General features: G+C 38.7%; 2 protein-coding genes across 6 annotated transcripts in view; both read left to right on the top strand.

Annotated features, from left to right (window-relative positions):
- Nucleotides 1-55: 55 nt before the first annotated feature.
- LOC135490584 (rab GDP dissociation inhibitor alpha-like) lies at nucleotides 56-8,897 on the top strand. Its single transcript, XM_064775786.1, has 11 exons — nucleotides 56-182; nucleotides 675-782; nucleotides 1,120-1,225; nucleotides 1,455-1,592; nucleotides 1,940-2,138; nucleotides 2,343-2,474; nucleotides 2,659-2,830; nucleotides 3,262-3,364; nucleotides 3,678-3,822; nucleotides 4,245-4,299; nucleotides 4,510-8,897. The coding sequence occupies exons 1-11, from the start codon at nucleotides 138-140 to the stop codon at nucleotides 4,648-4,650; spliced, it is 1,344 nt and encodes a 447-aa protein (XP_064631856.1). The 5' UTR covers nucleotides 56-137; the 3' UTR covers nucleotides 4,651-8,897.
- A 598-nt stretch (nucleotides 8,898-9,495) lies between these two features.
- LOC135491528 (E3 ubiquitin-protein ligase HUWE1-like) overlaps nucleotides 9,496-13,835 on the top strand; it is a 36,040-nt gene continuing 31,700 nt past the window's right edge. For all 5 annotated transcript variants that reach the window (XM_064777481.1, XM_064777482.1, XM_064777484.1 and 2 more), the window contains exons 1-9: nucleotides 9,496-9,506; nucleotides 10,539-10,634; nucleotides 10,822-10,920; nucleotides 11,408-11,527; nucleotides 11,920-12,159; nucleotides 12,440-12,502; nucleotides 12,801-12,875; nucleotides 13,065-13,181; nucleotides 13,433-13,532. In XM_064777481.1, the coding sequence (XP_064633551.1) occupies nucleotides 10,590-10,634; nucleotides 10,822-10,920; nucleotides 11,408-11,527; nucleotides 11,920-12,159; nucleotides 12,440-12,502; nucleotides 12,801-12,875; nucleotides 13,065-13,181; nucleotides 13,433-13,532 (859 nt within the window). In that variant the 5' untranslated portion in view covers nucleotides 9,496-9,506; nucleotides 10,539-10,589. The remainder of the gene's footprint in view (nucleotides 9,507-10,538; nucleotides 10,635-10,821; nucleotides 10,921-11,407; nucleotides 11,528-11,919; nucleotides 12,160-12,439; nucleotides 12,503-12,800; nucleotides 12,876-13,064; nucleotides 13,182-13,432; nucleotides 13,533-13,835) is intronic.

Raw genomic sequence — 13,835 nt, forward strand, 5'->3', positions numbered from 1 at the left:
GACTACTTCCTTTGGCGAATCTATATCAATTATCTCATTTTGGTACTTCGCCGTGAAGCCATCTTGGATTCTCCATTTGACGTTTTTCGTGATCTGTGTTCACTCACCTTGTTATTTTGATTGTTTGAAGTGCAGTCATGGATGAAGAATATGATGTAATCGTTCTTGGCACCGGCCTGAAGGTATTGAACAATAATTAACATAAGAATGCGCCTTTTATTTGCGGGTAGTTCAATGAAAAAGAACCGGTCTGTAGTGTTGGGACTGCGTGATGTGATGTCATCAGTGATCTCCAATGGCAGATGGGTCAATTGGGATGGATGACTCGCCCAGCATCGTGAAGTCATCTTCACTGTTTCACGACTTATTGCAGCAGGACAGGATGAGGACCAGCAGTGCATTTCACAATAGGCCAATGCATCAACTACTCCAAATAAAGCTGGTTGTTCCACTCGATATAGTATATATTCAGTATACAGTTATCGCTCGTTAATAAATACTCCGGAGAAGGCCCCCGGGCCGGCCACCCCCTCCCCAAAAAATTAACGGCACGATGCCACAGCCTACAGGCTTATGGCGCAAGATGAACAATCCAGTTGGCCAGTAATCTTCCGCATCCAGACTTTCTTCAGTAACTTACTCGTTATAATAATTGAGACATTTCTCTTTTTCAGGAATGTATTTTGAGCGGCATTTCATCTGTAGAGAAGAAGAAAGTCCTGCACATGGACAGGAACAAATATTACGGTGGTGACAGTGCATCAATTTCACCGCTTGAAGATGTAAGTTCGGCACAATTACTTGTTTTACCTATTAACTTGATTGTGACATTGTCTCTTGATTGTGATGCTGTGTCGTGATTGTGGTCACTTGTTGGCCATCCGCAACAACATTTGATGATATTATGACACCACTTAAGTTTGGTTCTATTTCTTTCCACTACTGGAACTAGTAATATTTTGTTCTGCAATATCCAATGCCGGGATCCAATGCTGTAACTTGAATCGCTTGACTTTGTGTATCCCAGAGAAAACTTCATGTTGCAATAAGCAAGGGATACCTTAACTGTTTTGCATTGATAGTTAGCCATCATTATTTCATTCCTTATTTTATTTGCAGTTATGGGAATACTTCAAAGAGAAGCCAGAGAAAATCAAAATGGAAAAATATGGGCGTGGTCGAGATTGGAATGTTGACCTCATTCCTAAGTTTCTTATGGTCAGTGGTAAGTACAATGTATTGGACCCATGGAAGTAAGGGGAAAGAATTGTTTTGGTGCCATGAATTCTGTCAGGGCAACATTTTTATTAAGAAAAGATGGTCAGGTTTTTGCAGTTACTGTGAGTGATAGTGCCACATGATTCAATTTACAAACTTCATACAGTGTATCCAAGGGGAGCAGCTATTTCACGAGTGCTTGGTATTGTAACAGTTTTTATCTCCTCAACTTTTAGGTCAGCTGGTAAAGCTCCTCATTTATACTGGTGTGACAAAGTACTTGGAGTTCAAGGGAATTGATGGAAGCTATGTGTACCAAGGTGAAGGCATGATATTCAAGGTTCCATCGAATGAGAAAGAGGCCCTTTCCTCTAGTAAGTATTGATGATCGACTAATACAACAATATTGTATAATCATCTACTTACTAATTCACTTGCACGTGTGAATAATGTTCCATTTGCATTTTACCCGGACCAAGATGTTCGACTCGAGTGCCTTCTATTGTTCATAGTTCTCTCAGTTTTGGAAGTAAAGCAATGCCCTCCATTTCTAAAAAGCTCTCCCTTTAGAATTGCAGGACGCTTGTACAAGGTGTTAAAAGTTGCCGTTGAACTTCGAAAAAATGATTTTAGTTCTGCCCAGAAAGTTTTTTCAAGTTTTGAGTTGTTTGGGAAAGTGTTCTGATGATTGCTTGTTAAAAGCCATATCTATTTGTTTTAGATCTAATGGGCATGATGGAAAAGAGGCGATTCAAGAACTTCCTATGCTATGTGACCTTGTTCAATGAGGAGGATCCTGCTACATTTGATGGGGTTGACCCTGGAAAAACAACCACTAAGGAATTGTATGACAAGTTTGGGTTGGAGCAGAACACGGCTGATTTCACTGGACATGCAATTGCACTTTATTTAGATGATTCGTAAGTTGAGCAAATTTGAAATTGCATTCTGATCAGTCCTGCTCTTTTGTCCTCCAACAGCAAAGAAGAGGCAAATATGATGTGACTTGTAGCTTGTTACATTTTAGTACTGTTGGGGTTAAAATTATTTGTGTTGGAGTGTATGACATGATGATAATGGCCATCTCATTACCTGAATTTTTCTTTCTAATTCTTCTCTTGTAGATATATGGATAAACCTTGCCTAGAAACTATCAAAAGGATAAAATTGTACTATGAATCTCTAGCAAGGTATGGCAAGTCACCATATCTGTATCCCTTGTATGGTCTAGGAGAATTACCACAGGGCTTTGCCAGGTGAGTCATCAAATTGTTGTGGTTCATTTGCAATGATATACAAATTTTTTGATGCAAAGAAATCAGAGCTGTCAACTTGACTTGAATCTGTGAACCTCTGAGGCAACCAACCTCTTATTGCACTGAGCAATATCTAATAAAGTGTTCATTGTAAGAGGTAAATGTTCATATTCTGATTTTGCAGGCTTTCTGCTGTTTTTGGAGGGACCTACATGTTAAACAAACCGGTTGATGAAATTGTGATGGAGAATGGTCAAGTTGTAGGAGTGAAGTCTGAAGGAAAGGTTGCCAAATGTAAGGCTGTTATCTGTGATCCATCATATGCTCCGGACGGTTGCATCAAGAAGGTCGGACAGGTATGCACTTATATTTTCTTTCTCCACTTTCCATTTAGCTACCAAAAAGTGGAGGGAATTGTTCTCAGCCAGTGCTGTCATAAGTGAAACCAATCTTGTGATATCTTGCTCCACGACCAGGTGAACTTCCCCATCTTGGTTTAAGGCATTTATAATTGACTAACCAGCTCTTGAAATACTTAAACTTGTGCGACTAGCAAAAAAAGAAGTAGGAAACTTCAGAAATATTCATCAACACCAGATCAGTAATAAAGGCTTTTGCAGGACCCTAACTTGAATAGATTAGATTAATAATTATTATGATTAATGCCTAAGGATATCCTATAAAGCATCCCCAGTGAAGAAGTAAAATTGGGTGTGGTATTTGTGTGATGACATCAAGGTCACAGTCAAGGTTGCCCACTGATAAAACATCTCTACTTCAATTTCAGGTTGTTCGAGCCATCTGCCTTCTTAAGAATCGCATTCCTGAAACTGGTGACAACGAATCTTGTCAAATCATAATTCCACAGATTCAAGCAAATCGCAAATCTGGTAAGTCTCTGCTGTTTGTTTCCTACTGAAGATCAAAATTTGCATCGATTCATGATATCCATCACTGGCAACATTCCTGTTTGCTGTGTATTTTTCTGGTTTGATTTGTGGTGGTTCAGCTTTGATTTATGATTGTTATCACCAAACAAAACTGTTTGGGTGATACAAAAGTAAAGCTTGTTGGGTTTCTTCTAATAGGTCAGGTATAGGGTAATTGGCCCTGTTTTAAAAGTAGAAAAGTGTCATGGAATCTAAAGTTCAATGCAAAGCTGTTGATTTTCAAAAGTGTAATCTTACATGTGAACTCTTTCAGATATATATGTGTGTTGTGTGTCTGGGGCACACCAAGTTGCGAATCAAGAATACTACCTTGCCATAGTAAGCACAACTGTAGAAACTGATCACCCAGAAGAAGAACTAATGCCTGGGCTTCAATTACTTGGACCTATTGAAAAGAAGTGAGTATGACTGCTGTCCGTTCACCTTCAACTGGGGAAACAAGACTTGACTTTATGTTGCACTCTTCGAGCTTAGCTCCACATCACCAGTTATCGGTACTGTGTACGCTCTGGCCTTTAGTATTGTAATGGTTCATGTCAATATGGTGCATACAGCATTATGTATCATAGTACATTTCGTCATGACATCATCAGGCCAAAATTTTGGTCTACCAGAGCTTGCGACATCTCATGTCAAACCGAATTATTGTGTAGCATAGTAAAGTGGTTAAGTCCAATGCTAGTAGAAATCAAGCATCTAATTGCAAAATGAGATGTCAGCCTCTACAACTGTGGAAGGCCAACTGGAGAACTAACCCAAGCAGCTCCCGGCACACCAAGGCTCTTACCATAGCACCATATGTCCCATTTATCTTTTCCAGATTTGTTGCAGTTTGTGACCTCTTTGAGCCAACTGATGATGGCACTCAGTCTAAGGTAAGAAGAGAAGACAGTCGTATCTATGGTCGCTGTGGTACTGGGACATCACTACTATTTCCGATATCTGTAAAGTGACCAGTGATTTTTTTTCAACTACTGAGCAGCAGCCTGTCTAAAGTAAGTTTTTTATGGTGTTTGAGTAATACTGACTAATCAACAAAAGTGCTGGGTGCTGTAGAAATCTCAAGTATTTTTTGTTGGTTTCAGCTTTTCATATCGACTTCCTACGATGCCACAACCCATTTCGAAACAACGTGCACAGATGTTTTGGATATCTACAAGAGAATGATGGGAAAAGATCTGGATTATTCTTCTATCACAACACCATCAGAGGAGTGCCCACAGTAACCTAGTCTTGTCAGTGTACAGCTGAGTTGCCCAGCCTTGGCTCTTCTAGCCAGAGTGATAGGAACATGAGTTTTATGTGGTTGATGTTGTGTAGTGTGACGCTCAGAGAGCTGATGGGGTTGGAGATATGTGGGATAGCAAGATTGGGTTCATTGCTTCCAATGTATGATATTGTGTACTAGAGATGCACAAAGGAGCCTGGGGCTATTTTGCTTGTCATTTGATTCCCAAAGCTGAATTATTGTTAATTGGAGCAGTGATCAAGCTTTGATTTTTGATGGTCTGAAAAGGTGATAGGTTCTACAATTGAAATTTTGTCAGCTGTTTGATAGTTACATAGTACACACTAAATCTTCCACTAAGCTATTTGAAAGAGAATGTGAGACAACTTTCAGTGTTACAGGAGAGGCTGAGGAAAGGATGTTTTGTGTGACAAAAAGAAAATTTACTGTCTCTGCAAGTCGGGCAGTCTAGATGTATTCATGATGTTGTTGAGCACAGACATTTTGGTCATATATTTACAAAGTGCTTATCGAGTCAATATAGTCTATGTCAGTGTACTTATGCCTTAATGGAAACAACAGTAACAAGCATTGTTTTGATGCTTCTTTGTGCTTTTTTGCCAAATAGGTGTTCACATCAGATTTTTGCATTATATCCTAAAAGCGCTGTTCACGTGATATTAGAACCAGCTCTGTCAGTAATATGGCACCTACATGTAACTGGAGTTTAACTCTCTTGCTTGGTGATTTGTTAACGAAATACGAAATATGTGAAAATTTGTTTAGTAAAGGATACAAGCATATCGTGTTAAGGTATCTTAGCGGCAGGATTCTTAGGACCACCATGACTGACTGGAGTTCAAGTAGTCGCCTTTTATTCTTTTAAAGATTACATTGTAACATTTTGTTTTATTTTGTTATTGCTAAATGTCTGGTATGGTTGCAGAGTAGTTGCTATTACTAAGGTGCTTGAATAATGCAGTTGGGATGTGCACAAGTTTTAGCATCCCTCCTTTTGTGGGGAGTCAAGGATCTGAGTATCAATTTGAGGGCGGGAAAGTTTTACCGAGACTCATGTCTTGGCTTTTGAGCCGTGTATAATAAAGTATCTGGAGTAGTTGCTTTTTCCTTGCATCTAATAATGCTGTGCTGCCTCTGGTGTTCACCCAGTGGTCACATTTTCAGACAAACTTAAAATGTAAATGAATTTCGTATTAAAATGGTTCTATCCCTCTTTCCTGTTACAAAAAATAAAACTACCAAAATGTGTTGAACTCCTTGTCTTTGAGGATTCAAACGTTCAAGTTTCAAAGAAGGAGTCCTCTGAGAAAAACGGCAAACCAAAATTTATATCTTCACACAAACAAAATAGAGGGAAGGACTGCACCCTTTAAGAATTAATGCCGACATTTCACAAGTCCCCGCTGTGCCGAGTGCTTGTACTTAGTGTATGAATTTCTGATGACTGTCGGAAGTGAAATATTTCTTGGTCAACTTGGTTTTTAGCTACAGTTGTTTTACAAGACAATGACAATCTGTATATCTAGATCTGTATATTTTGTTATCACTTCATGACATCTATTTTCAGTGTTGTATGTATTTAGTACAAAGTTTTCCTTTTTTTGAAAGAAAATCTGTCGGAATTGTTGCATAATTTAGTTGCCACGTAAATGGTGAAGAGAGAATTTTTCTTTGGTGCTTTATAGTTCTTAGATTTTTGGTGCTTTTGTATTACATGTTCAAATCAGAGATGCTGGTCTCCACAAAACTTAAATAAATGGCGTATTGCAAAGATGAAGATTTAGGTTGAAAATGTTTTGCATTTATTCATTGATTTATGTGCAATTCATATTATTGCTATTGTGCTAATCAAAGATCTTTCTAACTTGCACTTGGAGTTTAAAACATTGAATGGCTTCAGAAATCAACGCTCACTATTTGTAAATTGAAAGTATTCATATTCTGTGAATATTTTGCTATGCATGTTCACTTAAAAACATGATTAGACCTGCAGTAGTTTGTAAATTTAGGGTCAAACTGACTATAGTCTATCATGAATGTAGATTCTTGAAAAATGGCAGAGCTATGCTGTAATTTCCCAAGTCACTATTTTTGACATCTAATAACAGCAATTTTCTTAACTTGAAAAAGACCTTTGGTACCAAATGTTTACCAAAAACTTATACTTCAGACCTGGAATGAATGGGTTTTGGTGTTACATTTGTGAAATGAGAACATACCACATTTAAGTCTATACTGTGATTTTGTGCTTAAATTTCCATTAGATTTCTTTCATAGATCTGTTTTTATTTACAATTTCATTATGCATTTCAGAACGTTTGTTATATTTGTTAGTGATTTGAACTGTCCCCAGCTGTTCTACGTTGTTGCCTCTGCTTGTCCGAAATACTACAGCCTTTGGGTGCTTTGTTTGTTGAGCCCAGAGACGGATAGGCACTGGCTGATGCTCTGGCCCTTCCCCTTCATTGTCAGTCAAGCTCCTACACTCGTATCAATGCACTGATAATGCGTCTAGACAGTGCCAAGTAAGACATCCCTCTTGTCCGATTGGCTGTTTTCTATGTAAAACTAGGAGTCGAACGTCCCTTCTTAATATCCAGTTACTTTTAGAGTGTGTGCTTAGTTCTTTTTCAACATTCCACAAGGCAGAATTCCAATCATTAAAAACTTAAGCATTGGATGCCATGACGATTGTTTGCCTGGTAATAATTCAAAGCCCTTGATCTGTACCCCCCCCCCTTCTGTTCCTATTTATTGCAGGCATTTACTCAAGTTGTAACAACTGATACGCTTTAGACATATTTTTTTATCAATGTTAATAAATTGTCACCATCTGTATTTTGTCTGACACCTGCTTTTGGCTCTCAGTGAGATATAATTTATTGCTTTTAAAACCTGTATCTTTCTATACACAATTTATCTATACATATACATAATAACTGATCAAAGTCTGTCAAGTTATCTGGCACATAATCGTTATTAGTGTTGTGTGACGCATAAAAAATCAGAGCACTCATAAAGTATAAGATGAGGGGAATTGTCCTCAAGCCTGTCTTTCTTAGGATATCGAATCTGTCTATGTACATCTGCCCCCCATTGCATGCTAGTAAGAAGCATTGGCATTGGCAAAACTTCATGCCTGTTTTAATAAAGCCTTTAACTTCAAACTTAAATCACTGGTCGGTTTGGCTTTTGTTCGTCAGCACCACCTGGACTCGTCCACAGGTAATGACAAAGGGACTCTACAAAACAGTCATTTGATACCTTCAGTTTGGGCACTAAAGTTGTGAATACTAGGTACAAGTGTAGGACAGGTCTCCTGTTCCAGCCCACGAGGAACAGGCATGATGTTTTTTCCAATACATTTCTCAATGTATTTCTGCATTTTAATCGGCTGAATCATCTAACATGGTCAGCATTCTGTGTACACTCCCCTGTCTGGACCAATGAGGTTGATTATAGCTTTACATGTATAGCGTGGAAGATAATTTGTACTGCCTATATTTTCTACATGTTCTATATTTTCAATGGCTGAAGTAAATATGTTGTTAAAATGGAACTTGTTTGATGGTTTTGTCACCTTATTTTCAAAAGCACTGATTGGCTGAAATCCTGGAGCTGGTTGTTTTTGAGATAATCAGTTATAAGATGCCAAACCCACCATCCATATACTTGTGTGTTCCATTAAAATTTTCTGTAAGGTTGCCAGTCATTATGCATTGGCAAGTTTGCTTAACAGTGTAATTAATTGGTTGGCGTAGTTGGCTCTCAATCACTACATAACATTATATTTTGGCCAAAACTACACCTCGACCTATGGTGGTTGGTTTGTATGGTAGTGAAATGTATTAATGCACCTAGGACAAGAGATGTGGATCATGTTGGGTCTTGAAATGAAAGGGTGTTTCATGAAAGGAAGTGATTTTGGATGGAATTAATGTTTATCCTTGATGAAATGCCTTTCTATATGGTTTATGCTAAACTTGTATATCAGGTCCATCATTGCCGCACGGGGCATTGATAGATTTCAGATTCTCTATCCTATGTTAGCAGGTTGTCCAAATTCTGGCGAAATTTCTTCTCAGTCTTAGGCGGTTCTATACTCCATGTGTACTTTCTTTAGATCATGGTTAGTGACCACTGGGGTAGAAAGATGTGCATAAAAGACTTCTTCAATTACTCACCTGTAGTGCAGTTTATGTAGATGGAATAAAACATCATTATGCCCAAAAAATTGTGTCTCTGTTGATGTTATTTTAACTAAAACATGTGTGAGCAAGCTAAATGACAGCATAGTTACACAAGTTGTTGTTACTTGATTTATCAGAGGATTTTCCCCCGGAGAGAGTAAGATCACTTCTGCTAGAGGAAGAGACAATGTCACAACCTAGACTCCCCCTGAAGAATACTGAGGTTATATGATAGTATAACAGAAATAATATATGAGGGATGATCTCTTCACTCCATTATCATTATTTCTTGTATGAAATGGACACGACATGGTCACAATTTGATGAAGTCGATAATGATTTTCGAGAGACCAAGTCACAGCCTTCTTATTCTAATGTCCTGATCACAATGTTACTCTCACAAGACATGAGTTCCTGCAATCTTTTCAGTGTTATTCATTATGTGACAAAGTAGGGATTCCAGAGATAATTTTGACACTAAATTCATCTGAAACATCAAAGAATATCATATGAATTATGATGGTCAAAATCAAAGACACAATCAGCTAAAATGTTTAGACCTGATGCCCATGACAAATCCCATGTGCGTCGACGAAATGGAGGCTCATCCGGGTCTTTGTCTTCAACATGGCGGCCGATGGAGGTTCGTTATCAAAATTTTATCATCTGCGTTTGTGTCAATTTTGGTGATCTAAATCACAATTTTTTAATATTGCAGGAGTCAGATAGCCTAATTAGTATCTCTAGATAAAAATAACGAAATTTTATGACAATGAATTGTGTTATTATGATGTAATTTTATGTTCAAACTAAGACCGCCTTTTTCCGTGCTCGTGCGGTCTGCCATTTTGATCAATGGAGTGTTCTCGATTTTCTGCGGAATTTCATGTCCGTTTTTGCAGTAAGATACGTGCAGAAAGTGTGACTCTGAAAATGTTGGTTTGAGGTGGGAAATCTGTCCTATGTCTGATGGGAATTCGTTGAAGAAGGAGCCACGCAAAAATCAAAAAATGCGTATTTCCATTGTAATACTAATAGTGCATTCTTCAGTATAACTACAATCGGCGAATGGCGCACTACTTCATTCATTATCATGCGCATGCACATCTATGCATACATACATGCATGCAGCGCCGAAAGCCAATCGCAGGAAATTCGTCATGGGTTTCATGTTGTTGCCACCCATTTGTTCCCCATACCACTTTCTTGGCGAGGCTTTCCTGTTTAGCTCGGCAGTGCTGTTCTATTCACCAATTATTGTGTCGACTGAGGCTCGTAACCTTTCTTGCCAAAATGCCACCTGGCACGGCCTGATAGGCTAACCCCATTTACGTTACCTTAACATTCATTTTGGTTTGTCATTTTGATTTTCACAAGATATCATGATATATCCTCTTACCCGTCAGATCCCATCAGGATGTGTCACCGGCTCTGTTGTGATTGTTTAAGACCATGTGACATCATCTTTGCAGGAGATTCAGTTGAAATTTGACGTTTCAGCATGACCCTTCCACTGTCTTACTGACAACAGGCCCCAATATCGGGAGTTTAGACAATACTATTACAAGAGATGTGACAAGAAGACCTGTGCCTGCCAATCATGCAATGTCATGAATCGCTCTCTAGGCAGTTCAGCATGTGGTGGTGAATCTTAAAATCATTCATTATTTTTCAGGCCATGTAGAACAGTAGATTTCTTGGTAATTTAAGTGGTAAATAAGCCAACATGAAAATCGATCAAAACAAACTCAAGAAAGGCACGTCGGAAGTGGTAAGTTGATCAGTAATATCAAGTTTGTCTATTTGAAATAACATTATGAATCTGAGTTTGAAATATTTGAAAACAGACATGGGCCCTTAGACACGTTAATTCAAATAAGATGGTATGACAAAGTCATGGCTATTCAATCATGTGATCAGGTTTGAATAGTACAGTATTGCCACATTTACTTTTCCAGCCTGCCGACTGCCGGACGTTGATTGAACGTCTGAAGTCCTGTAGTCAGGATGACTTGCTTGGAGAATTGAAGCAAATCAAGTCCTGGTCCTATGGAAAGGTAAGACTATTGGTCTCGAAGGTCATCATGTCAGTTTGAATAAAACTGAGAAGCTGTGTGATCAATCCCAGAACTATGTACTGAAAATAATGAACACCACGAAGAACAAGGAGATGTGGAAGAGGACTACCAGTCACATTGCCAAACTTAGAAACCTAAAAACGGTTACATTTGTTTTATAGCCCTCGCACAAGAGTCGACTTGTAAACATATTGTATTGAGGTCTTAGCATTTGTTTGCATTTGGTATTTTGTTTTGTTGGCTCAGGGTTTGGACAGCTGTGTTGTACACAACAATGGTGGATTTCAGTGATGTTTTATCAAGCACATATCTGACCTAAAACTGCAGACTCACAATTCTGAGAAATTCCACCATCTCTCCGATTCTTCTGCTCTTTGGGAGACACCCTGTCTCATCCTTGTTCTCAAAAGATCTGGAGAGTTCAAATATTTTATCTGTGATATTTCACTGAATGTTGTTTTTTCAGTGCGAGTTGTTCCATTGGGCAGATGTGCTTGATATTTTTGATGAAGTTTTAGATAAGGCATGCAGGAGGGAGACTGATACAAAGTGGATTCTCATGTGTGACCTTGAAGGCAATGAGCAGGTTAGTCATTTCTGAAGTCAAGTTGTTTGAGTAGCATATGCCAAGTTTTAAAAAGGGGCTCATGGCAATACCAAGTTGTGGTTTAAAGAAATACTTAGTTGTCATTTTGTGGATTTCAGTGATGTCGTATCAAGCACATATCTCAACTAAAAATGCAAACTATCCACAATCAATCTCATTCAGTTCCACTGGTGCTGCTGCCTAGTGCAGGATAACTCCGTTTGAAGTTGTTTTAAATGCTGTCAGAATTAGCTAGGGGGGGGGGGGGGCAAGTTAGTCCTACTCCTATTCACCCTGTGTTGCATTTTCCAATACTGATTCATTGTCTTCTTACCACAAATTACATAATCATCATGTTCTTATCTTTACAAACCACCATCTGTATCTTTCAGTTGAAGGAACTCCTCCTCCAGGTACTCCTGTTCACCGCCCTTCTGATTGAGCACAGCTTTTCTCGCCATCTCTACAATTCGATGGAGCACTTAACAACCCTGATGTCGTCAAGTGATATGACAGTAGTCCTAGGGGTATTGAACCTTCTCTACGTCTTTAGTAAGAGGTCCAACTTCATCACGAGGCTGAACATGGAGAAGAAGCAGGCTCTCGTTCTCAGGCTGTCTCACCTGGCAGAGGTGGGTTGTGATATTCTTATCTCTCTCTAATCCTTGCACTCTTGATTTCTTGGACATATTACATTGCCGAGCAAGCTAGATTCTCTGACCCTGAATTTGCTATATAAAATCGATACAGATCCGTTGACAAGCGAGGAAATAAATAATATGATTCAAAATGTGTGTATAATAAAAAACAAAATGCAAGGTCTTAATTTCCAGTTCAGCTCACAAGGTACTGTCTTGTTCAAAATGTCTGACTCGGTATTTCTAAATCAAAAGTAAATGACTTTTTTTGTAGAGCTGGGGAGGAAAGGAGAACGGTTTTGGACTCGCTGATTGCTGCCAGGACCTTCCTATAAATGTAAGTTTATTTATCCTCGATTACTAATCATACACAAGTTGACTTGATTTAGATAATTCAAGATTGTTACCCCAACCCAATTTCAAAGTAAACCCTTGAGTAATGGAAACAGTCCAGACACTGTAGTGATGTGTGCCAGTATCTGGTGGATCTATGGATTTAGATGTAACATTTGTAGCTTAGGTGAATTCGCAAATTTCCTTTTGAAGTTGTGGCAGTTCAGTTCCTACACGTATCCATATTGAGTTAAAAATGGGTGTCCAATAAGTGTTAATATTGTTTGATTTTCTTCTTATAGAAATATCCTGGTAGTGCGACAACACTCCACTTTGAATTCTATGCAGAAGTTAGTGATGACAAGTCGGGCAGGAAGGTAAATATTAGGCTAGTGAACCCCAAAGAGTTTGCAGAGTTAGGAGGCCGGTCAGAGTGACCAATCCCCAAAAATTGATGCCTTTTTGATCAAGTCCATGGCTCTTGAAATGAGTATGCTGGTATAAAAGTTAGCACTGGAATTTATCCAGTTATTTCACTCCTTACAAATTGACACTCCATGTTTCAGAATACAGCCAATGTAGTTAGCTGTATCCATGTGGATAACTTGGACAAAGTGGAGAAATCTCCTGGAGAGATTATGGAAGAACTTCTCAGAACATTCGGTGTTCCAGATGATAAACAGGTAATTTCTTAGAGCTATAGAATGTTTGACAGAATGTTGTGTTGTTGCCCAGTGAACTACTTACTTGTTAGCCGACTTCTGATGGTCTGCCCTTGTGTCTAGCAGTAGCATGACCAGAAGTTAGGAAGAAGCACGACTGAGCCACTATAACCCTATATTTGGGTAGTTAGTATAGCCTTGTAATAGGCTTAATAAAAATATCATTCTGGTGTTTTCAATTGCTAGTAATTTTTCATTTACTCTTGTTTCAGATTTCGCTCTTCACTCACATTCGATTGGCGCATGCATTCTCCAAATATGAGCGTAGAATTCAGTGTGTACAGGCACGTCTTCAGGCTATTTCGATCCTGGGTAAGTGACAATATCTTCATTTTTAGGTCATGGGAATTCAATTTGTGGGTCATGTGTGCTCTATGTTAGGGTTGCACTGTCGTATCTCCACCCTACAACACTGTGTATTTGGTGGTCGTAAACTGGTGCTAGATAAAAGTCTGTGACCAGCATCGTTGGATGACAGACATGTGAGCTGTGATCTTGGTTTTTAACTGACACATTTTCCCACAATTTTGTAATGGTAATAATCTGATATCAATCAAATAGTCTGGATAGTTTGTTGCACTGTCGTATCTCCACCCTATAACACTGTATTTGGTG

This window comes from Lineus longissimus, chromosome 7, assembly GCF_910592395.1.
Source record: "Lineus longissimus chromosome 7, tnLinLong1.2, whole genome shotgun sequence".
Lineage (NCBI taxonomy): Eukaryota > Metazoa > Nemertea > Pilidiophora > Heteronemertea > Lineidae > Lineus > Lineus longissimus.

Coding starts and splice junctions, on each gene's coding strand:
- LOC135490584 (XM_064775786.1), top strand. CDS start 138: ATGGATGAAGAATATGATGTAATCGTTCTTGGCACCGGCCTGAAG. Junction 1,226..1,454: donor TAAGTTTCTTATGGTCAGTG/GTAAGTACAATG, acceptor CTCAACTTTTAG/GTCAGCTGGTAAAGCTCCTC. Junction 3,365..3,677: donor TCAAGCAAATCGCAAATCTG/GTAAGTCTCTGC, acceptor GAACTCTTTCAG/ATATATATGTGTGTTGTGTG.